Source organism: Octodon degus, unplaced genomic scaffold, assembly GCF_000260255.1.
Source record: "Octodon degus isolate 3935 unplaced genomic scaffold, OctDeg1.0 scaffold00009, whole genome shotgun sequence".
In the NCBI taxonomy this organism is placed as follows: domain Eukaryota; kingdom Metazoa; phylum Chordata; class Mammalia; order Rodentia; family Octodontidae; genus Octodon; species Octodon degus.
The window spans coordinates 9390797-9415972 of NW_004524585.1; the positions used below are offsets into that span (position 1 = coordinate 9390797).

A 25176-nucleotide genomic window follows, 5' to 3' on the forward strand; every position below is an offset into this window, starting at 1 on the left:
CTGGCTTGAGTTGTGGGGATCAAACCACAGCAACCTGAGCCTGACTGCTTTGTTGAAGCAGCCACTTAAAGAACTGAGCTAAGGGGCAGACCCCCAGGAGTGTATAATAAGAACAGCAGAGTTGTATTTCTTTGTTCCGTCATCTGTAATATCCATATAAATAGTTGCTCTTGTGAGTAACCAGGATTCTGATATAAGATCTTTTTATTACAGCTGATAACCAGGATTATACAAGTCCATGTTGCTATTAGTGAGAGATTTTGATATGTAATGGGAATTATACTCCACTGGTCCCCCTCGTGGCCCCCCAAATGTCTCCCTAACTTGCTTATCAGTAACATTAATACTAGAAGACTTGCTCCAAGGAAGTGGATTGCTTTTCTCTTCTCTCTGGCTGACACCTCTTAAAACAGTTTACTTTGTTTTTTTGGAGATAGGGTTTCACCATGTAGTACAGGTTGGCCTTTAACTCAATATGTAGCCCAAGCTGCCCTTGAACTTGAAGCGATCCCCCTGCCTCAGCCTCCCAGGTGCTAGAATTACAGGCGTGCACCACCACACTTGGCAAAACTGCTTCTGTTTCCTAAAGAAAAGTAACCTTCAAAATTGGCTCTATTTCTTATGTAGGGATAGGGAACAAATTGATCATCACTTTTACCCTGTCCTTATTCATAAGCACACTGCACAAAGACTGCGTGATCCGAAGCACTGCAGGGTTGCCCACGCACCGATTTCAAGACAACATAAAATACCATATAATCAATTATGGAGAATAATGAAATGGAATATTGGTGTGGAAAATCTCAGCAGAGACTGTTCAAACAAGGAATCAATTGCTCAGGAGCAGTGTTAAAACTAGAATCAGTCAAGGAGGCCACCCAGGGGTCTTTAGCAGTGGCATGAGGGGCCCTGGGAGAGGGCTCAGAGCTAGAGCGCTCACCGCGGCGCAGAGGAGGCGGGGCTTCCTGCGGGCTCAGCTGCCGGGACTATGCGCACAGGCGCAGGCGCAGAAGTCATTCAGTCATTGGTTCCCGCCTTTAACGAGCTTCTATTAAGCTTCTTTTTAATTGCTTCTTTTACAAGGTAGACAGATAAACCGTCGTGATTCTTAGTAAACCAGATATTAGAGGAGATGTTTTCAACATAGGAATAACACCACGTGTAGAACCAAGACTAAGCGCTGGAATATAGCTCAGTAGCGACTGCGCCTGCCTGGCCAGCGCAAGGTCCTGAGTTGGATTTCCTGCACACACCCTGGCCACCGCCACCCCCCAAAATAAAAGAAAGAACGAAGGGAGTGTAGTTAGGCGGAGCAGACACAGTTTTACTTATCTGAACAGTTTCAAAATAACAGGAAATGGAAAAAGATGCAGATTTGGGAAGCGTATCCTCAACATTCTAAAGGACACTTTTAATTTCATTCTATCTCTTTATTGTTTCCAAAGTTTTACTAAAGATAGCAAAAGAAAGAGCGTCCGCAGAAAGATTTTTGGGCCCAGTAAACTTACAAAGAGAGCCGCTTCCTATAGACTGGTTATTTCATACTGTAACCATGACTCGTGTCAAGCTCTGTTAACAGGTCGTAGATAAAAAGTAAGGACCATCCAATGCAAATGAAGAGGGAGACACTGAGGAGAGGTTCCAGGAAATGGCCCTCAGCTGTCAAAAGTTTGCAGTTCTTGGGGGCCTGGCGGTAGCTCAGGCCTTTAAGTGACTGCTTCCACAAAGCTGTCAGCCTCAGGTTGCTGGAGTTCGAACCTCACACCTCTCCAGCTGGCCAAAAGTGCCCTGAAGGCATTCGAGGAAAAAAAAAAAAAGTTTGCAGTTCTTGTACCAGCCAACGCTCTCTTCATCCTCTCATTTGTCTATCTCCGAAAAGGGGATCATAAACTTTCTTGCTGTCCTTAAACTGGAATCCCTTTTATGCACCCACAAATGGCCTCTGAAGAGTCTGCATTCTCCACCCAGGTGGAAATCCTGTATGACATTAAGCTGTTACTGCTTCTAAGAAAATAATCTCAAAAGTACTACATTTTGAGTAGTTTTCTTGAAAAGAGTGATACATAAGCTTCATATTATAGGGGAAAAACGAATGAAACCAATTTGCTATCATGGACAAATAAATGTGAAATAAAATTTAAATAGGAGAATATAAAGTCAGGCTCAGGATACTGTGGTTCCATCCCTAGATCCTCAAGCCTTACCAGACCTGCCCTGAAGGCATCCTGAGCTAGCCCCCAAGAAAAGAATATAAGAAAACTCAAAAGGGCCAAGTGCCCTGCATTTTTAATTCGCTCCTTACTTACATCTGAGAGCGACAGTTCCTGCGTTCTGCTCTGGGTACTGAGATGCGCGGGTTACGGTGCCACCAGGCCGCTGCTCTGGGGCTGGTTGTGTGTGAAGAAGGATCGAGTAGCTCTACGCGAGCAGCTGCGTGAAGACCCTGATGGGCAGCAGGACACGACACGCTGCAAACCAGCCAGTAAGCAGAGACATGAACTGGCAGCTCAGCCACTCCACAGGTGCCGACTGTGGCTTCGCCCGCCCCGGAATCCTCCCATGAGCAGACACTGACCATATTTACCTTGTTCCTGTTACCCCAGAGGCTGACACTTAGCCTACCAAGTATTTGGCTCTCGAAACATAGCTACGCACTGAACCACATCACTCTCATGAGAACAGATTTACTGGCTTGTGATGTTTCTGATGGGGTTGTCTTGAGAGCTTCGATCTCTGCAGCTGCCTTTTCCTGTCCTTTGTTTTTCATTTGTGTGTGGGCTTTCCTACCTGTTATCTCATAGAAAGACCCAGTTCACACATTTATGGCTGAGAAAACAAGGCTTAAGAATGAATTCTAGTATTAATTATTGAAACTGTCTTATTAATCTGTTCTGAAACTGTCTCATTGCTATTTGTTTCTCAATAGGATTAATTTAAAAAAAAAAAAAAATGAAGTCTAGCAGCCAAGCTCTGAGGGTAAAGAGCTGTACCTCAAGTCCTTGTGTTTTCCTTCAAGTTCCAAGTTCTCTCGACTACATCCCGTGTCCCGGCCCTGTGGAAATAAAGTCCACCGTGAACCCTTACCACTATTAATGTGTCGGTGGCTGCTTCCCTGAGTCCCATTGAACAGCCTCTGATGAATATCTCAAGCTGGGGATGTAGCTCAGTGGTGCAGTACCTGCCTGGCAAGTGTGAAGGTTGATTTGGTACCGAATTAAAATAAAATAAAATGAAATACAATAAGCTTGTCCTGATGAATGCAACTACTAAATAATGCAGATGTGTACTAATAAAATTTTTAATGCCCCTATTAAAGTGATTTAAGTTAATTTAGGCTAGAAAATTTTAGAGCTTTTATCTATTTACTTATTTATTTCTGCATACTAGGGATATGAACCCAGGACTTTCACACTGAGTTACCTCTTCAATCCTTTTTATTTTTTATTTTGAGGCAGAGTCTTGTTAAGTCACTGGGTTGCCCAGGCTAGCTTCCAATTTATGATCCATTTGCCTCAGCCTACCAGAGTGCCAGGATTACAAACATGGGCAGCTAACAATTCTAGGACTTTGGGATATAATTTGGAGACAGCTTAGATCTTAAAAAGAAAGAGAAGTCTTTAGGCAAGATCAGGTGCCTCTCCAAGACCCCATTTTCTCTTTTTTTCCCTGTTTCCATCCAATTTTCTTGGTACATTTTACTTTATACACAATAATCACATTGATCTTACAGAATTTTAATTTTCCCCCATGTGCGAAAGTTTTCGTTTTCATTTTTTCCTTTCCTCATTTTTGTCTTTTCCCTTCCTTCCTTTCTCCCTCCCTTGTTCCCATTCCCATTTGAACTTTTTCTTCTTATTTCACGTTGTATACATTTTGGTCCTCATTTGCACTTGTGGCTTCTCACACCAGAGAAACAATGTGCTATTTTATATATAGTGTGACACACTCATGCATGTCCGATTTATTTCACTTAAGGGTATGGACTCGAGATGCATCCATTTTCCTAGAAATGTCTTAAATGTATTCTTTAAGGAAGAGCAGTACTCTATGTACAAAAACCCCACTGTCCATTCACCAGTTGATGGGCACTTGGGTTGTCTCCAAGATTTGGCTATTACAAACTGTGCCAGCGCAAACATAGGTGTACAGATGTCACTGTGGTGTGATGCTTTTAATGCTTCTGGAAAGATGCCTAGGAGGGGCATGGTTGTGTCATGTAGAACCTCTACTCTTAGTTTTTTGAGGAATCCCCACAGTGATTCACAGTGGTATTACCAATCTACAGTTTCTCCAACAGTGAAGGTTCCTTTATCCCCACAGCCCTCTGGCATCTGTTATTGGCTGATTTCTTGATAACAGTCATTCTTTCTCAGGTAAAATAAGATCCCATTTTCTCATCTGAAAGTTGAAAGTAATGGTACCATTTCTTCATATTTGCAAGTCAGATCTAAACTAGTATACAACACTTGTTAAAGCTGTTCTGCAGCATACGAATCGCAGGTGTTTTTATAAATGCACAGTATATATCCAAACAAGCAGTGATATGGGTTAGGTTTTTGCCTGGTTTACACCCCAAAGGGAAGAGTAAAATGGTACAACAAGTTGTGGAAAGGGTTCAGCATCCTCTGCACACTCACACCAGGGCTGTGTGGAGTGTACATGGGATGGATTTTGTTTCTATTGAAGATGGCACATTCCCGGGGACAAGGCAGCGCCTGTTCAGTGTGCCCACCATGACAGTGGTCTTGGGCCAGCCGGCTTGTGAAGGAGAATCTGTTCTTGGTCCTTGCTGTAGGGGAGGACACCAAAGTATAGGGAGTTGGTGGGAAAATTGTATGAATCATATTTAGAAGTGCAAGTCAATGCCGAGATTGTTAATGACAATGGCAGTGCCTCTGGCTCCAGGGGCCTCAGGGGTTTCATGTTAATATTTTTTTCCTTTCATCTTCTCCATTTTCAAGATGGCAAATATTTATGATATGATCAGGAAGTATGGTGCATACTCAAAAAAAAAATACTATAGTGAAAGTTCTATGGCTATTAATCCTCCTCAAATTACTCTCCCTCATTTCAGAGGCATATAATCCCATGCTTAGTGCTACTTTCCAAGCAGGTTTTTTTTCTTCTTCATACTGGGATTGAACTCAGGACCCTACACTTGCAGGGAGGCGTTTATACTACTGAGCTATCTCCCTGGCCCTCTGGAGCAGGTCTGCAAGTCCTCTTCTATGAGTGTGTTTAATTGTACTGTCATGGATGTTGCAAAGTCCTGAGTTGGTTCCGAACATTTACAGCAGTTTCTGTCTCCAAGAAACATGACAGTGTGTCCTCCTGCTTTATTCAGCAAGTCTGGCACTGTGTGACTTCAGGCTCTTCCCCAAAGCGACCATGAAAGGTCTACATTTGAATTGATTCAGAACCTGAGGCAGTTCACAGCAGTGCAAATATAAACACACAGAAGGGTGTCCAGAAGTACTCTAGGAAGTGGGAAGCATGTAGAAATAAATGTATTAAAAGCAAGGAAGACTACTCTGAAGGCTATTAATGGCATTGTGTCCCTTAATCTGATTCTCCTTACCCACTCCCTTCCCCCATGGAGCCAGGGTCTTGCTCTGTAGTTTAGGCTGACCTTGAACTCACTGTAGTCCAGGCTGGCCTCAAACTTGTTTTAATCCTTCTACCTCAGCCTTCTGAGGGTTGGGATTGCAGACGTGCAATGCCATGCCCAGCTAATAAATGAAAAAAAACAAAACAAAACATAAAACCATTCACTGTACTTTTTGCTCACACCTAGGCACAGTTTCCCTTTCAGTGTACTAGCTTTTGGATATACCAGTATTGGCTGCTTGGGGCCATTCTAATGGGTTATGTTGAGGAAAGAACAGAGTACTTATACCTCCCACAACCAAACTGTAATAGCTCAATTATTCTAGGTCAACCAATCTAGTGCAGTGCCTTGACCTAGAGCTCATGGATTATAAATACTTAGCTTAAGTATTCATATATTTCCCATAAAGTAGTTGGCTAAGTGAAAATAATCATATTCACTAGCAGTGATGTAAATTTGGAGTGTCTCTGCTTGGCTGATCCTTGGTGGGTACTTCCTTTATTTACTGTTTGCTCTCTAATCTGTCATACAGTATTATGCAAAAGTAAAAAGCTAGTGGATAACTGATCTTTTTCTATTGCAGGTTGATGACCAAATGAAGCTGCTCCAGAACTGCTGGAGTGAGCTCTTAATCCTCGACCACATTTACCGACAAGTGGTGCATGGGAAGGAAGGGCACATCTTCCTGGTTACTGGGCAACAAGTGAGTATAGCGTGTGCCCCGCACCCCCCAGCATCTCGTTATTAGTAACGTTCGGAATGGCAGGAACGTAACTTGGTCCGAAGCACTCTTGTGCTTTGAAAGGAAGCCATTGGCTGCAAGTAATTTAGAAAAGATGACTTGGTGCACTCAGTTCCCGCTCCGATGATTACAGATAAACTTGTAAAAGCAAACATAATCATAAGCTCCTGCAGCCGCTTCCAGGCTGTGGGGTTGGAGAGTTCTGTTTCTAGGAGTCAGGACAGCTGCTCAATCAAATTCAGCGGTTAGCGCAGAGTTTTCCCCCATCAGGCTCCTGCATTAACCCACCATGTTGCTTGCCCACTGCTTCAAAACCTCACAGACTGTAGAATCCTCGCTCTGGTAGAATGATACTGGTGGAAGATGCAGTCAAATGTTACATATGGTCAAAACAGTTAGCATGAAGCCCAGCACATCCAGTTTTTGATTTGTTTGTTTGTTTGTTTGTTTTTGAGTTGGTCATTCAAAAAGAAAATATTAATACTAAACTTTACTACTTTCTTGATAGATATTCCTTCAATCCAGAAGGATTGTCAAACATCTGTTGTGTGCTAGTCACTATTCTGGAGATATGGCCTGTATCAGTGAACAGAACAACCTGTGTGCCCACATTGATAAGCTGACAATCAACAATTTAATAATAAAATACACCCAGCATGGTGACTCAGACCTGTGATCTGAGGACCCAGAAAGCTGAGGCAAGAGGATTGTGAATTAGAGGCCAGTTTGTGCTATGCTGTATAATGACAACTTATCTCAAAAACACAAAAGGAAAAGCAAATCCTGATCATACAAACCTGTGGTATGTTAGAGGCCAAGGTGCTGGGAAGGAGAGGAGAGGACCTACGAGGTTAGAGGAATCTGCACATATACATGTTCTGCCGTGACCCGTGGATCACAGTAGATGGTTCATGTCTATGATTTAGTTTTTGCAGTGCTGGGCTTCAAACCCAGGGCGCTACACCTGCTAAGACAGTATTCTGCCACTGAGCTACCCTCCCAGCTTCTCAGATGGCAGGCAGTGCTGACCAGAAGTGGGGGTTAGCCCTGCCAAGAGCAAAGTCTTGTAGGGCAGGAGGCAGCCACACAGATACATAATCTCAGAAAAGAGACAATCTATTCAATGGACCTAATTTCAGCTGCACAGCATGCAGGCAGATCCTCTCAGGTTCTTCCCCTTTCCCCTGTACCTGATGGGTTAGCAAAGCCCCACAATCGCTCATTGGCCAGGCCATCTCTGGGCAGGCCACCATGGCCTCATTCAGCGGCCATGGTGACTTCGGCCCTCACACACTCTGATCTTTTACATCCAGCCATAAATGTTTATGTGCTGTGAAACCACAGCAGTGCATATTCGGAGATGAAAAGCTGTCTCTACACCATTTGCTGCGCGTTATTAATAAATCACACTTTCCCAATCAACTTAAAGGCAAGCTCCCTTTCAGGGTGTTTGCAGGTTGGATCAATGCCACCATCTCCCACCGCTATCTGGTCTCGGTCCCAGCTTCTTTGAGCAAAGCTCTCTAGGCACGCTGTGCTGTCAAATTCTGCATAGCATTTTTATCCTGGGACCCTAGCGTGTAGAGGAAATGCACCCATCATCCGTCGGGTCATCAGTAACCACACCGCCACCTCCCCTCACCCTGCCCCACAGCCCAGCAGATAGAAGTCCAAGACTCGGCTCACAAATTAATTAAATTGCATTTCCTTCAGAGTTTTAAGAAATAAAATGGGCTGGGGCCCTTGCCTTCCTGCTTTTATTTTCTTTCATGTTTCATTTTGCCCTAAGTGCTGCCCCTGGGTAAAGGTAATTATGATTTACAAAGTGGAGAAATGTGCATTTCTCAATTGTCTTGCTTTCAAAACCAAGAATAATCAAGCACTAAATAGTGTCATAGTCTTTAGTATCAATTATTTCTGTTTTGTGTGTTGTATCAGAATGAAGTGAGGCACCCTTCTGATAGAAAAGTAGTCTTCCTGCACGTGTTTCCTTTCTCGGCTCCCTTCTTGCCTAGGGTGCCAGAGTTCTTCCCATCTAATCCAAGCAGGCCTGCTTGCCTAATGATGCCTTGAGATTAAACCCAGGGCATCATGTGTGGAAGCATGCACTGAGCTACTTCTCCTGCTCCCAAAAGAAGTTTGAAAACAGGGAAATACAGGTCTCTCCCTCGTATATGCCCACAGCGCCTACCATGATGCCGAGCACGTTAGGCATATGACTGATGCTGATTGTTCTCGGTGACAACTGTCACGACTCTAAGTGCTTACACAAGACTTGGGCTCCTCAGACACTCCATATCCCCATGTCTCCCTCAGACTCTCTGTGCCTTTCAACTTAGTCTCTTGCACCTGGAATACAACAGTGCTTCCCCATAAGAAAACACCTTCCTGCTTCTGCAGATCATTTTCATGCCATGACCTGGGGAGATAGGTGAACCCTGTGAACTTTGATTTTCTTACCATGCTAAACACTTGAAGAAGATAGGGTGGAAGGAAAAGCATATCTGCAAAAGAGAAATATTCTGGAAAAAAAAAAGTTATTTTGAAAAACAGAACTATTTGGAAATAATGGACAAGAGAGAAAGAAAACCACTTCTCTTTGCTACATTTAGAGCCCAAGAACAGCAACTGAATAGAGAAGAAACTTATTTTTGTCCCTAGCACAGGCTGCATGTTTTGGGTCAGGAAATGTCGTGTGTTTGTGTGCACTCTTGGGTGGAAAGTATCATTTGTAGTCTGGTTTGGAATAGGAGCACCCTGTGCCTGTGTCCCCATGCTGAGCTGACCAGCCTTGTCATCCCGAGAAGTGAGTAAGCGAGCCAGCACCTTGACCGACCCTTCAAGCTCCTGTGTCCTCAGCTGTCCTGTGGAGACCCAATGGTGGCCCACAGGAGAGAAGCGTGGGATGTCATCCTGTAATCACAAGTCATCCAACACTAAGCTGACACAAGCCTGCCCTACAGTATCATCATAGCTCTTTTGGAGATAAGGATGCAAGGTAAAGGAAGATGAGGTCAGGAACTCGAAGTCAAAACTCAGGCTTAGGTCAAGGCACTCTGGCACCCAGAATGCTTTGCAGATAGGGCCTCAGTGTATTGCCCAGGCTTATTTCAAACTCCTTGGTTCACATGCACCTCTTGCCTCAGCCTCCTGAGTGCCCTGCCCCTTAGCATTTCTATTCAGGCTGGCCTTGCCTCACACTGTAGCCCCGGATGGGCTCAAGCTCAAGATAATCCTCCTGCCTCAGCCTACTGTGCTGTAGGATTATAGGCATGCACCACCACTCCCGCTGAGATTTTGTCTGCCTACCACCCTCTGCTGCTTTTCTGCTAACACACAGGCCCTGCATAGCCTGTTTTTGCCACAGGCTTGTGGTTTGGTGTTTCTGTAGGGCTCATTTCAGTGTGTGAGAATCTCGATGGAACTTCCAAACAAAATAATTTTATTTCTCTTCTGTTGAAAATAAATGCATAGCCAGGTGTGGTGGCACATTCCTATAATCCCAGCACTGGAAGGCAGAGACCGGATGATGGCTACAAGTTCAAGGCCAGCCTGGATTACGTAGTGAGTTCAGAGGCACCCTGAACTTTAGAGTGAGACCCTCTTTCAAAAAACCAAGAAGAAAAGAAAGAAAAAAGGCAGGCAGGCATAAACTTTTTTGGGATTCTTTTTGGGTTTTACTATTTTGGGGAAGAGCATTGTAAACATACTGTAAGGGTCCCAGGGAGGTGGCTCAGTGGAATGAGCGCTTCCCTGGCAAGCACAAGGGCCTGAGTTCAATCCCTGGTTCCATAAAACAAAACAAAACAAAACAAAAAAACACTCTAATGATAAATTTAGATTTCCCAGAAGCAGTTTTAATGTGATTACTAATGATTGCTGTACCACTTTAGCAGTAAGGAAAAAATTAGAAATAAATTTTCCTGAGTCACTTTGGCTGACCACGCATCCCCAATCTTTTGTGGGTTGTTTCTGCATCAAGTGTGCGGCCAGAGTCTGCTCTGTTCCCTCCCATCCATTCTCTTAGATAAATAAAAGCAGCGAACCCCCTGCCACTTGATGTGATACTGTCCTCGGCTGGAGGCGTTGGTGATTCCTTTCTTTCTACATAGACAGAATCCATGGCTTCTCCCATCCAAGTACTAACCAGGCCCAACCCTGATTCTGAAATCAGACGAGATCAGATGAGATCGGGCGCGTTCAGGGTGGTATGGCCATAGACAGAATCCATGGCTTCTGAAAGAGTTGTGGAGTTGTGGGAGTCCAGAAATGGTCCTTTGCTTATATTAGTCAAAATTTTTGAATAAAGCTACAAATTTCAGTGGTGGAGAGATGGACAGAATATGTTCTTTCCTGTTGGTTTTCTTTAAGAAAAGCAGCACCAGCCTGTAGAGGTTACTAGAAAGCTGTGGTCCATGTTTCCTCATAGGGAAGAATCCTTTGGCTTAATTGTCAACCACCATCTCTTTCCAAATCATTTAAAATATTTGCTGATAAAGTAACTCATTAGTTATATTCTGGTTACTAATGTCATTGAAGCCTGTAATTTGTGTTTAGTGTGTTGCTTTTTGAATTTGTAATTTTATGACATTCAAAGTTTTTGTCTTTAATTTTCTGCACAATGCCTTTTTTTCGTTGTTTTTAATTCCACTCAAAGTACATAAAAATAATTTGCCTTCTATGCTAGGGTTGATTTTTATAATTCAAAAAAAAAATGAGCTTAAAGTGCAGCTGAGTATTGGAGCATGGGGCTAGCATGCAAGGGATCCCCTGGTTTGGTCTTCAGTATGACAGAGAGAGAGGGAGGAAAGGACAACAAAGAGGAGACAGGAGAAGAGGGGAGGGGAGGGGAGGGGAGGGGGGGGGAGGAGTGGGGGAGGGGCAAAGGGGAGAGAGAAAGCCAGGTGATCACTGCAAGTTCAAGGCCTGCTTGGGCTGCATTTAGGCTTCATAGTAAATTCAAGGCCAGGCTAAATTACATAATGAGACCTTATCTCAAAAAAAGAAAGAAAACTAAAGAAACACAAAGATCATTCAAAATGCTCCCACCCCAAGTCGATTGTTTTTCTTAGAGTTCTCTTCTGATCTTCAGAAATGATAGGTATTTTAAATCAAGGTTTTTCTACTTTTTAAATGAAATAACCTACCTGCCAGAGAGACATACTGAGCTGCTCCCATGGATTTGTGTGGAGCACTGACTTCCAAACAGCGATAAGCATCTTTCTGTGATGCGCTGTGTCAAGGCCACAGTGCTGATGTCATGGAGGAAGATGAATTAGTTGGCATTATGCCTGTGAAGCGGGCAGCACTCCTGTGAGAAGCTTGTGGGTGCTCATCTGTGGGCAGGGAGAAATCTTTTCATTGAGTTAGGAGGTATTTCTGATAGCCTGGTAGGTAAAGGGGCGTCAAAGATGAGAGGGGGGCAAGATTAGCCAGAGCCTCACAATCCGCAATCTGCTTAGTGATAAAAGACACAATTGCTCCGAAAAGGACAACTGCAGGGACCGCCCTTCGGGTGGGGCTTTGCAGGGAGCTTTGCGTGATGCATGTCCATAGGTGACACCACAGCCTGGGCTCAGATAAGGGACCCTGAGATTCCAAGGAGGAAGTGTGAGTGCCTAAGACCTGCAAACCGTCTGCCCCCTTAACTCCCACAAGGAAGCACCTGGTGGGAGGAGCGGCTGTGTGGGTGGTCACACTCTCCCTGCACACTGAAGCAAGCGGACACCAGGGCTTTGGGCCTTTCCCAGGGGCAAGGAATGCTTGGAAGAAGCTTTAACTTTAGAAGCCACAGCTTTGCAGCTGCTCCCAGTAGCAGTGTAGGGCGCTACTCCTAAAGCAATCATTATAAGCTTCCAGGTTGGCTTATAGAGTATTTTCAACTGTTCCATTTGTTCTGGAACAAATGAAAATATTTATTGGGAATCTTATAAACTTGGCAAATACTAATAATATCACCTTGAAAGCTGTCTGTGGCGCCCTTGGTGGCTTTCTGGTACTCTCCAGGCAAACTGGGGGTAGTTGGTCCTCCACATGTGCACTCCTCGCTTTTCCTATGAAGGCAGCTTACTGTAGGGTGGCAAGCCTGCTAAAGCAGAGGAAGAAGAAAAAAGACTAGGTTGATTTTTGAACAGAGAGATGAGCTGTGCATTTAGCTCAGCGATAGAATCCTTACCTGGCATGCCCAAGGCCCAGGGTCAGTGGACAGTATCTGAGAAACTGCTGCTTGGAGCTTAAAGGAACAGAGGAAAGTTTGGTAATGAACAGTAAATTTTCTTTTAAGCCTGGTGGCTAGCAATCTTGCTTATTAGTTCTTGGCAGAATGGAGTCCCTTCCAGGTCTAGAGTAATGGAAGTGTTACCGCAGAGGTCTTCTGCAACACCAGGGCCCACCAGGGAAGTTAGAACTGTGTGTCCCACCAAGCCTGTTACTGTTGTTAGTTTGTTTTGATGGTATTGGGCCTCAGGCCCAGGGATTCTCTGTCACTGAGTTACATCCCTGTCCCTTTTTTATTTATTTTGAGAATGAGTCTCACTAAGCCACTGTTGTCCAGGCTGGGTTTGAACCTGTGATCCTCCTACTTCAGTCTTCTCAAGCAGCTGGGCTTATAGGAGTGTACCACCTGGCCTGGTTCACATGGTATTTCTCCCCCTAAAACGTAAGCTGTACTCTTGTGTTTTAATTTTATTTTTAAATTATGTCTCTTAATCAAACATCTACCAAAGTGTACATTAAATAATGGAGCCAAACCAAAATGATTATCAGTAGCGTTCAGCACTGACAAATCAATTCTGTACAGCTGCTCTCCTGTATTTATGATAAGAATTGTTTTCTTCTAGAATTTTAAAAAATACCACATGCACATATCTTTGTATGTAAAATAGCAGTAAGGTACTTTGATATGGGGTCAGATTTTAGGATTTGCATATAGTAACTAATTAACAGCGACTGTGGTATCATCCTAAGGGAAAGGTCTACTGGCAACTTATTATCTTCTATTATTGTATATCATATTAAAATGACAGACATCTTACAATATACAAGTCATCAAAATTTCAGTGATTAGAACCAAAAGTAATTTAGCAAAAGCTGTTTCTACCTTCATGATGAAGTGAAATTTATCCAAAGGGGACATCAGTTTAGAGAGTGTTTGTTCAATATCTCCCTTGAATTTAATAGCATGAAGATTACGTGTAAGAGAGCAATAAATTAATTTTACTAAGTGCATAAAAGACAAGGACAGCTGCTCCTGAAATGAGCACAGAGTCTGCATTCCATGATGGAAATATAATTGCATTTGTGATACATTGTAAGAAAGTCACAGGTCTATGTGCTATTTCAGGAAAAATCAACCATCTTCCTGTACAGCTGTACAATCCAATAAATTATCCTTGAAAGAAACATTATTGGGTGGCTGGGGAGATGGCTCAATGCTCTAAGTGCCTGCCTGGCAAGCCTAAGGACCTGGGTTCGATCCCCGGTATCACATGCCACACCAGCCCTGTGCAGAGCCAGCCACTGCTCTGTTTGGGCATGGTGGCACACACCCCAGTGCTTGGGAGGCTAAGACAGGATGATCACTAAGTCCAAGCTGTGTAGTAAGACCCTTTACCAAATAGACAGATAGCCCCCATTTAATTTAGCATGTAAATAAAAGTATGTCTGTAAAGTTGTTGGGATACCAATTGATTTCCCGTGGTCCACTCACTAAGGGCCTCTTCCTAGGGATATGATACTATCAAACTGATTCTCACATGTGAAATTCTCCTGTCCCAACTTATTATAGAACTATTGGCCCCACACACACCTCTCTGTATTTCACTTTGAGACCGTGTCTTGCTAAGTTGCCTGGAGCTTGCCTCCCTCCCCAGTAGCTGGGATGGCCACCCCACAGTGCTATTTACTTAATACCAGGTGAGTATCATATATTTGTGCTATATTTTAGTATAGTATCCCCATTTAAGGGTGTAACCCAGTGATCTTTATTCAAATGTACTCTCACATATTAAGCTATACCCAAAGTGTTGAGCTGGTCCCAAGCTTAAATTAGTAGTATTGTTCCAACTAGGATTATTTCTTGGTGATCACAGAAGTAGGAGGCCCCTTACTGTCCTGCTCTGGGCTTACTGTCTGCTGCCTTGGCTAGCAATGGTGGTCATGGGGCAGGGATACTACCTGGATCGCCCAAGGTCTTCTTGGCTCACCAGTTCTGCACTGGCCAGCTCTCGCCTGACCCTGGTTTCACTGCCCACAGCCTCGTCCTCAGTTCTTCCTGCTCCCTCCCACTCCCTCATCAAGCCCACTTGTCCCTGTACGATCTGTTATTACAGGTTCATGATCCTTATCGGAAGTGCTGGGAACTAGGAACATTTTGAATTTCAGATTTTTTCTTAGATTCTGGAATATTTGTACATCTGTACTGAGATCTGGGGCCATGGGATCAAAATTTAAACGTGAATGTCATTGATATTTTATACTGCACACTTTATGCACATAGCCTGGTGATAATTTAATGCAGTACGTTTAGCGAGTTTATGCTTTGACAGTAAGCTGTCACATGAGGTCATGTGTGGACTCTTCCTTCTTATGGAGTCACTTTGGCATTCAAAACTTCAGATTTTGGAGCAATTTGCATTTCAGATTTTTAAAAAGTTTTATTTATTTATTTGGTACAGGGTCTTACTATGCAGCTCGGACTCAGTGATCCTCCTGTCTCAGCCTCCCCAGCGCTGGGATCACAGAGTGCGCTACCATGCCCGGTTTCAGTGGCTGGCTCTGCACAGGGCCAGCGTGGCATGTGGTACCAGGGTTCAAACCCAGGCCTTTGCACCACCAAGTTTTCTCCCTGGCCCTGGTTTTCAGACTTTTAAATTTATGGATATCACCCTGTATTTTTACCTGAACTGTTAAGACTTGGGCAAGCTTTTAAAAATTTAGAGTTTAGGCACTGCTCTTAAGTAGGAACATCCTTTCTGAAGTGTGATGTTCCTCTAAATGAGAGCTGCAAGCTGAGCAGCAGGGTGACAGCCTGTGCTGTCTTCCAGCCCCGGCTGAGGCTGCCTGGCACTCATTTCAAGCGTTTCACCCATTTTCAAATAGAATGCAAAGGAGCCCTTAGAATGCTTGATGTTTGAATTAGGGTTTAAGTGCCAGCCTGCCGAAGGACAGTGTGGTGCTTGGTGCAGGAGCTTTCCTAGAACACACGTTAACCGTGGCTTTTTCATGCATAGTTGACTCTCTGTGAGCTGATTGACACCTTTGGGGGTCGTCTTTCCACTGACTCATAATTTTTCTCACTCTCAAAAAAAGGTTTCTGTACACCCAGTATTCTCTAGTTAAAGCTGAAAATTCAACTCATCATATTTACACAATAAAAAAAAAATCCATTCTGCCTTGTTTTTAATTGCAAATTCTACTCAGGGGACTAGTTCTCCTGCTTAGGAGGCAGCCCCGCGCCTTCTCCTGGAGATTCAAGCACAGTCAATTATGGTAATGAAATGTCAATAAATATAAAAATTTAATACAGCCTGCTCTGGGTGAGTGGCAGATGAGGACTTGCCTTCCAGACAAATTTGCTGCTGCTGCAAATATTAAATGCACCTAAAAGAGTATCTGGTTGCCTGAGAGCTCTCCAGGAAAATAAGGATGAGAGGGAGCATGAGGTAGCAGCCCCGGTTTCCCATTACGCTACAAATGCAGCTGCAAAGCGGTGCTACCGCTGACAGCCACCCCAACATCTTAACTTATTATTATAAATGCAGCCTCTGTGTCCCCATGAATAACCTCACATGGGGGCCTGACAGCGTTTGTTTGAGAAAAGGAAGATCAGCCTTTTCTTATTCTTCTTATAACCTCTTTGCTGTGGTTAGAGGGAGATGTATGAATTTGATGGACTTGGATGTAATCAACTGAAGCTAGCAATTTTCTATTACAGCTTTTAAGGAAGAAGCAGACTAAAGAATGCTTCAAATGGGATTCTTTGGGCGTCCCCAAGTCCTTGCACCATGACTGTGTTCAAGGGTAGCCTCGTAACACAGGGATATAGCCCTGCCTGTTTTCCTCATGTACTGTTTAGTGTCACTGTGTACAAGCACAATGATGTCCTGGGTTCACTTTTTGTGGACAGTTTCTTTTCTAGCAATGTAAATTTATCTAATAAAAATGTTTAGTGCCTAGAATGCCTAAATTTCAGCAATCAAACCCATTCCCTGCAGAGCTCATCACATGATTAGGTTTATCAGAATAATTGCGGTGCATATTGTGTTAAGAGAATGTATTGGAAATGCCTCACCAGAGGTAAACCCTCCTCTGTTAAAAATCTGTATTGCAGCTCAACTGTACCGATTGTAATCTCAAGCGCAACGTGCAGTGTGTATCTCCGATTCTGACACTGGTTGTTGTAATCATGATTCTGTGTTGCAGGTGGAGTATTCTATAATAGCATCACAAGCTGGCGCCACCCTCAACAACCTCATATGTCATGCGCAGGAGCTAGTGGCAAAACTTCGGTCCCTGCAGCTTGATCAGCGAGAGTTCGTGTGTCTAAAGTTCTTGGTGCTCTTTAGTTTAGGTAAGAAATGTTGTTCTCCTACTGAGTCCAACCAAACTTTTCTAAATGGGGCCACGTATCAGTGCCTTGGCATTGGCAGTTATGCTTTTGTTCTATCAAGATAAAGCCCTTGCTTTCAAATCATGAAATCTTCAAACATGAATGTATCCTCCTAGGTATGTCTACAGGATTCCTAGCCTTTCAGGGGATAGGCTATGCTGTGTGGATAGGAAATTACTTCATTTGGAGTCCTGGATATCATTTTTTAAGAGGCAGGTAAGCAACAGTCAAAGTAAATGTAGGACCAAAGATGAGCTAGGATAGTATAGGGACAATGTATGGTATTCAATTTCAGCCGTCTTTCTGCCATTGATTTTCTGTGTGCCTTTTGTTTCCGCCTGCTACCTTCTGCTGCTTTTATTCTTCTAAAATATGGATAGTAATTAAAAGCCTGTATTTAAAAATCTCTATCAGGATTAACTAGAGCATGTTTATAACCAGATACACCCCAATGAAAGTATAAAAGATGACAGTTGTCAAGAGGAAAGATGCTTCTTTAGCAGAGCTTTAGAGAAGAAAGATAACTAAGCAAGACAGATTAGCTAAATCAAGGTTCTCAGTGAGCCAGTGGAGAAAAATCACCACTGCTTGGAATAAAAAAAGGATTAAGGAGATGGATTTTTATTGACTTCAAAGGAACAGATTTTTCTGCCTGTCCCTTACTTGATTTCTGTATTTTGTTGGCTTAATAAAGCCAACTTAAATAAACTTTTTGCCAAGTGCATTTATTCTTCATTGGCAGGCAGCTGAGGGAGGCAACTTCTCTTGAGTGAAAAAAATTGCAGAAATCAGATTTACCAACATATGTTTTTTCTTTAGTCTTCAGTTATAAGATAGTTGCAAATTCATATCCTAAGAAATAAAACACACTGCAAAGTAAAACAGATGTGTCTGCTCTCTAAATTGGGCACTTTAGATTAAAAATTCCTCTTGACAGCACAGCACAACTGTTGCTAATAAAGGAATAGTTTGAAGTAATAGAAACAGAGCTAATTTTTCACATCTAGTCAACATTTAAAATAAAAAGAGCATTTTCATATTTTGGAAAGTGTGATAAATATAGCAAGAAAAAATGTCACTGCAAATTTAAAAAGACAACAGGACTTTATAGATGTGGTGTTCAAAAGTTTGTGGTGCCAGGACTGGGATCCTCTATGCTTTCTGCACTCGCCACGATCAGAACAGTTCCATTCAAATAAGCCTGTGATGCAGCACCACTTTTAACAAGTCCAGAGTAAGACAGCGCGGGCCTGCATGCCGGAATCTCGCCATCATTCTGCTTTATGGCAAATCTTAGCCTTTTCAACTGGTATATTTGCTCAGTAATTAAATGGAAAATGGGGTAATATATGTGTCAGAAATCTTATAGCATCTTAGTGATAAAATATTTAGAGAGCGTCATCTCACTTCAAAGGTATTTTAAATGAGCTAAGCAGCTGTGTGATATTTGAAGATGTACACATTAAGCACAAGCCATCTTTAGTTCTCATCACTTTTATGCTGGCTTTCACCAGTTCTCAGAATTATGATGTTCTCTGCCGACTGGGGGTGGATCTGATAGGTGTGCAAGCTTTGAACTTAGCAAATTATCTTTGGCATTTCCCTCACCTCAGTCACACACTCTCACTTAAGAAGTGCGGTGACTGCTTCACCGTGTAGGGTATCAGCGGCCTGTATGTCTGCTGGTCCGTCCCTCCCTCCCTCTTTGGTGTTTCTTGTGTGTGGTTCTGGGGATCAAACCCAAAGCCTCACAAATCCTGAGTACATCGTCTATCACCAAGCTACATCCTACACTTTCTTAAGGAAGAAAGGAAAGCACAGGAAGCAGGGTTTGACAAAGTCTTAGGGTTTGTTTGTTAGTTTTTGAGACAGGGTCTTCCTATGTAGTTCAGACTGGCCTTGCACTGACTGTGTAACCCAGGCCAGTCTGGAACAGGCATCGATCCTCCTGACTCAGCCTGGAGTGCTGAGATTACCTGCATGTGTGACCATGTCCAGCAAGATTTCATTTTTAAACAAGCAAGGGGGGTAAAAAAGAAGCAGGGAAAAATTAACTGTCCATAACACTTAGATATCCAATTTATGAGTCGAAACCTCTCCTCTCCACAAGAGGTAATTGATCTTTTTCAAAAATTTTAGCTTTATTGAGCTGTATGTATGGTCAAGCTTTAAAAATCCTGGGCTTGGGGCTGGGGAAATGGCTTGGTAGAATAAGCGCTTGCCTGGCAAGCACAAGGGCCTGAGTTCAAAACTCCGGTTCCACAAAAAAAATAAAATAAAAATAAAAAAATAAAAATCCTGGGCTTGTTTTATCTGTGAATGAGAATGAAACCATACAGTTACTCTTAATAGCTAGTGCAAGTTCAAAGCCTGTCGCCCCAAGCCCCTATGAATCTTGAGTCTCCTGAGTCTGAAGTCAGGGGTATTTTGATCTTAAGTCAGTGTTGAGCTTTCTTTTCTTTCTTTCTTTCTTCCTTTCTTTCTTTCTTTCTTTCTTTCTTTCTTTCTTTCTTTCTTTCTTTCTTTTAATGCATTTGGTACAGTGTCTTACTAAGCAGCTCAGGCTCATAGTGACCCTTCTGTTTTCAGCTTCCCTAGCTCAGGGATTACAGGCATGTGCCACCATGCCTATACTCTGTTGCTGGCTTAGTGTACCCTGTGGCGGGACCAGCCCAACCTGGGATCAAACCCAGTCCCTGTGCTTGCCTAAGCAGGCACTGAATCTGCTGAGCTATCTCACCGGCACAGCATTGAGCTTTCATCATGTAAAAAAAAATAAATAAATAAAAAGCGGGGGGGTGAGGATTTTAAAGGTTGGTCAGAGGCCCGAGGCCATCACAAGATGGCTGCCAAGGTAGTGCTTCCAGTGAACCATAGTCAGCCTTTCCTAGATGGATTTGCTGAGGGAAGGTAGGGTTGAGCTTGTGACCTGGCTCAGCATCCCCAAGTGGAAGTAATGGCGCCTGAAGTATTGGACAGAAAACTCATGGGAAGCTCAGGGATGTGTATGGTCTGAGGGCCTCTGGGACAGACAGGCAGAGTGCTGGGGAGCCAAGCAGCAATCTGCCAAGAAAGCACAGGCCTCAGATCCATAGGAACAAATTTTCATCAAGCGTTTAGGTGTCTGGCACAGAGGTGGGTGTTGAGGACTGCGTGAGCCGAAGCATTTTGCACGCACATATCATTCATTAGGCAAACAGGAAGCATCCCAGGGCTCTTACAGCACTGGTGAGGTAGTGTTCAGGGTTGATTTGCCTTTCTGGCACTGAGGTGAAAAGATGGTACTGCATCATGGGATGGAGATGAGATGAGGGATATAAACCAGTTGGAAGTTGCAAACCACAAGGGGTGACAAAGTTGAATCTAGGGTTGAGTCTCTCGATTCTACATGCCTTGTGAGAATGAAAGCAGTTAACCATGGAGTCACAGTAAGGTGTAAGGTCCTCTTCTGGCCCTGGTAAGTCATTTTTCACTGACCCTGACTCCTAGTTCTATGAGAACCTAAGTGATAGGATTATAAAGTAAGTCTCTACTGTCTGCTTCCCCTTTGAATCACTGTGCAAATGTCAAACTGGTTTAGCTGCTCAGAAAAGTCAAACTCTCGCTCTCGCTGTGTAATAGACCCTAGAGCCTCGGTCTGTGCCTATTGTCATGTTCCTAAATTCTGCCTACTTACCATATTTTGTAGTTGCCTCACTGAGATAATGGTGAATTGTGGTCATTGATACCATAGCAGAAAAGGAGATATTTTGAACTGGCCAGTTAAAATTCATGACCCAGGAGAAGCCAAAATAAAAAAATAATAATGTTTATTCATTCATTTTTTTACTCCCACTCCCTAGCAAGGAATCCAAGTGGCTGGTGAAAGGGAATTCAGAGTGTATTACCTGCTAGTGGGAAAATAAATCCTACAGAGGAAAAGGCAATCATGATTTTTCTGTGTCATTGTGAGTACATTTTAGATAAGGACAACTCCCACAACCTTGTTACCTCCTGAATATAAGGGCAGAATGAGAAAGCTGGGACTTAGTTTTAAAATGCAGCCAGGTGTGGTGGCATATATCCGTAATCCCAGCATTTATCTGGAGGCTGCTGAGGCAGGAGGACTGCTGTGAGTTTGAGGCCATCCTGATCTACATAGTGAGTTCAAGACCAACTGAATTGAACAGCAAGATGCAGACACTGCCTTAAAACAAAACAAAACAAAACAAAAAAATAAAAACAAACACAAAGCTTAAAAAGCAAAACAGAACAAAATAGCATACCTTGAATAATGTCACTCCATGTTGAAGTCAATGCTGTGATTTCAGGGCTCAAAGCAACAGTAACCAGCGTGTGCCTGCTAAGATGCCACCCAAACTTTTCTTGGCTTGGAGACTCAATGGCTGAATATTGCTGGATTTTTTTTTTTTTTAACAAATATCCCAGGTGACAAAAGAAAGTACTAGGAAATGTATTATGATCCTGTTTTCTCTAACGAGTATTGTTGATTTGTTTTAAATAATTATTTTCTGATCATACAATATTTGTGAAAGCACTTCTTATAGATGGCTGAGTTACATCAGCTGTTGGTGTCTTTGACAAGTTTTCCCAAGTCAAAACAGTGGCTAATGTTTGGCCAACTCTCCTTGCATTTACACTTTCTAGATCCACTGAGTGGGACTGCACTGCCCTGGAACCGCTTCTGTATGGGAGAATCCATGCTCTGTCTCCACCAAAGTTGCCCTTAATGTTTCCTTGCTGTTTAGATTTCAGAAAAGCACTGCTTGGTACACTGGCACACGGGAAGGACTTAAATATTTGCTAATAAAATACATGAGTAAATGGATTTATTTAGGGCCTGGGAGATGGCTTAGTAGAATAAGCACTTGCCTAACAAGCAGAAGGTCCTGAGTTCAATCCCCAGTACAGCGCAAAAAAAAAAAAAAAAAAAAAAAAAAAAAAAAAAAAAAAAAAAAAAAAAAAAAGGATTTATTTAAACTCAAAACAAAGCTTTACTAAAGTAATTGTGATCACTAATTAGAGGTAATTTAGTCAAGCAATTGTGTGTCAGGAGCAGATAAGTTTTCTGAGACTTGTTTTTCTAAAGGATCTTTCTACCTTAACCCCTGTTTATTTAGATACAAGCTCTTTGGGAGCACTAACCTGCAAGAAGAATATCGATAGCTAAGGCTGGATGACATACATGCTTCTGTTACAAGCAAATGAAAGACCAGAGACTTTTCACCTGTGATCAGTGACAGTAGTTAAGGAGTGTTCCAAAAGTCTTGTTTCTAGTAAAACACGTTTGAGATATCTTTGTTCATCTTGGTAGCTGCCATTCAATGTATAGATGTGACATTTGACATGGTCCCTAAGAATCATCCCCATTCAGGCAAATGCCCCAGGGAAGATGATAAGGGGATGATTGTGGTAAGGGGATGACTCAGCTGTTCCTGGTGGGAGAGCTGTTGCCTGGTGGATGACCTCTCATGACAGCCACCTCAGCCTACTCTGGACCACCTTTGGAGGTGCAAAAGGCATCCTCTAATGATTATGCTGGTGGAAGAAGTGTTTGATTCATACCCGGGTTAGCTTAGGCATTGTACAGTTTCAGGGCATAATTTGAAATTTAAGGAAACCAAAATAAAAAACCAGGAGCAGGCCTGATGGTGCACGCCTACAATCCCAGCAGGTCAGAGGCTGGAAAAGGAGGATCACTATGAGTTTGATCCTGGAATGAAATGCATAGTGAGATGTTGGTCACAAAAGAACAACAAAGAATTTGAAACAATTAAGGACATTATCTTCAATGGTATGCAAACAATTAGTGTACTGGTCATTATAAATAGTATTTTAAGGTTTATCAAGAAATTGGAAAAGGTTCCAAAATGGACTTTAAGATGGTGAAAGACCTTTATAATCATAATTTAGAAAAATGAAATGAGACATTGTAAGGCCAAGCTGAACATTTTCGCTTTGTCTGGCGTGGAGTCCTTTAAACTACTCAAGTCTACCAGGAAGTGAGGGGGGCTGTATGGGAAGCACAGGTCTTTTATCTATCAAATTAATTAACTGTGATGCCCACGAACAGTGTATGATTTACTTCTTGACAGATATGGGTTTTTAACAAATATTTATAGCATTTTCTAATGAAAGTACGACTTTCCTTCCAACTTCTAATAATATATAATATATTATTATTATATATTCAAATAGTAATGCTACTAATTACACAAATATAATTTGGAGAAAGGCAGATTAGCAAAAGATATTGATAATATTAGGGACTTTGGCATCTTTAGAGAGTAAAGATATTAATCTAAATATTATGGAGGTGGTTATTATAAAGAAAATGAAGATTAAAAATGGCTCTTCACAGTTATAAAGAAAATACTAAGTGGAATTAATGATGTCCAGCATTTAGGTCTGATTTGAAATTGTGACACTAGGAGCGTCAGATGCCAAAATGAGCCACAGAAAGAATTGGTGATGCTTTCCTTCAGTGGTGGCAGTAATAAGATGCCTTTATGTGAATAAATTACTCTGTTCCTCCCCAATAGAGGGAAGGAATACAGAGCATCTCCCTCTGATTTTGTAGTTGCAGAAACAAAATGAGTTAGTCAGCATTTTAGCCTCAGAGCTGGACCTAGATCCAGCAATCCCAAAAGCCGATGAGTGTTCTCTGGGGCAGCGATGTCTACACAGACATCCAAGCTCACTGATCAGGATTTTTAAACTCCTACAGTACAGGACTTCCCAATGGTATAGGGAACAAAAATGTAACTGCCAACCTGCTGATGTCCTATATATTGAGTTTGTGTTCCCTGAAATTGGAGAATGAATTCTAAGGAACAACAGGTTATGAGTAGGAAAATTTATTGGAGAAATCGAATGTGGAATAGGAATGGAAGATAGGAATAGCTCCTGAGAGATAGGAGGAATCCAAATGGATTGCCAATGAGCCTGCTTCTCAGAAGAAGTTTTGGGGCTGGCCAGATAGCTCAGCGGACTAAAGTGACTGCTTCGGCAGAGCACAGTGGCCAGGGTTCGATCCTTGGTGTGCCGTGCTGGCCCTGCCCCTGGGGTGCGCTGAGATGGAGATTGAGACTGGGCATGGTGGTGAGAGCCTGTAATCCCAGCACTTGGGAGGCTGGAAACAGGAGAATCACTGAGTCCAATATGTATAGTGAGATCCCACTGACCCTGTACTAAAACACATTTTTAAAAAGTTTTATAAAGCAAAATCATGATGTGAATGTGATGTGGGACAAAATTATGATCAGTCAAATGAGATTACAAATATATTCATGTAGGTAATATTGATCCAATAATAGCAAGGGCATATATGTGGCATTATTAATCTATAGCCTTATTTGTCTTGGTCTTCCTGGGTAGAGAAGATGGCCCACCCCCACTGAGATAATAGTTTATTTATATGGGAAATCTAACAGTAGTGTACCAATAATCTCAAGCTTCCATTCTTCCCTTAAGAAAATACGTAGATCTTTGTGGCCATTGTGAGTTTAATCTTCTTCAGATACACCTCCTGACTCAGTTTTGATGTTTTCATCTTTTGTATTGACTCCCTGGAGGTCCTAGCTCTGTTAGACTGCCTATAATTCTACCTTATTTAGCTGCCCATAGTACCACCTACTCACTAGGGCAAAATGATATATGGAGTTCAGACAATCATCTGAAGAAACATGCCAAAGAGAAAGCCAACCTCTATTAGGTAAAAGTAGAGAGCCATTTGACATGAATTCTAGTCTTCATTGAATATAACAACTGTAATCATTGTTCAGCATCCCAGACAGAGATTGCCTTTACATATCATGTTTTGCATTTGCATGTAATCTAAGCCTGTCTTTCTGAAAACTTTAGATCATCTCTAGAGTATGCACTTACAATACCTGATGCATTGTAAATTATAGGAAAATAGTTCTCTATATTGTTTAATGTTAAGAAAAATGTGTTCAAGTTTAAGATAAATAAGATGGTTTTCAGAGACTCTGGAACCTGTGGGTATGAAGGGCTGATTGTAATTATATCACTTTGAAATCTCTTCGTCGTTTCAGAATATGTTGTGAGTTTTTGTCATCTCTACATGAACTTTAGCTTTCAGGTCTAGTAGAAAGCATTTGTCACAAAGCTCTGGTCTTCTGTCTCCCAAAGATGGCCTTCATACAGTTTGTTGCCTCTTAGTGTTTTGTTGTTGTTGATTGGTTGGGTTTTTTT

At 42.4% G+C, this 25176-nt stretch overlaps 1 protein-coding gene across 3 annotated transcripts in view; it reads left to right on the forward strand.

Moving 5' to 3' along the window:
* The window catches only part of Nr5a2 (nuclear receptor subfamily 5 group A member 2), a 144149-nt gene that overhangs the window by 77240 nt on the left and 41733 nt on the right, over positions 1-25176 (forward strand). For all 3 annotated transcript variants that reach the window (XM_004625315.2, XM_023708454.1, XM_023708455.1), the window contains exons 6-7: positions 6192-6311; positions 16773-16920. In XM_004625315.2, coding sequence (XP_004625372.1) covers positions 6192-6311; positions 16773-16920 — 268 coding nt within the window. The remainder of the gene's footprint in view (positions 1-6191; positions 6312-16772; positions 16921-25176) is intronic.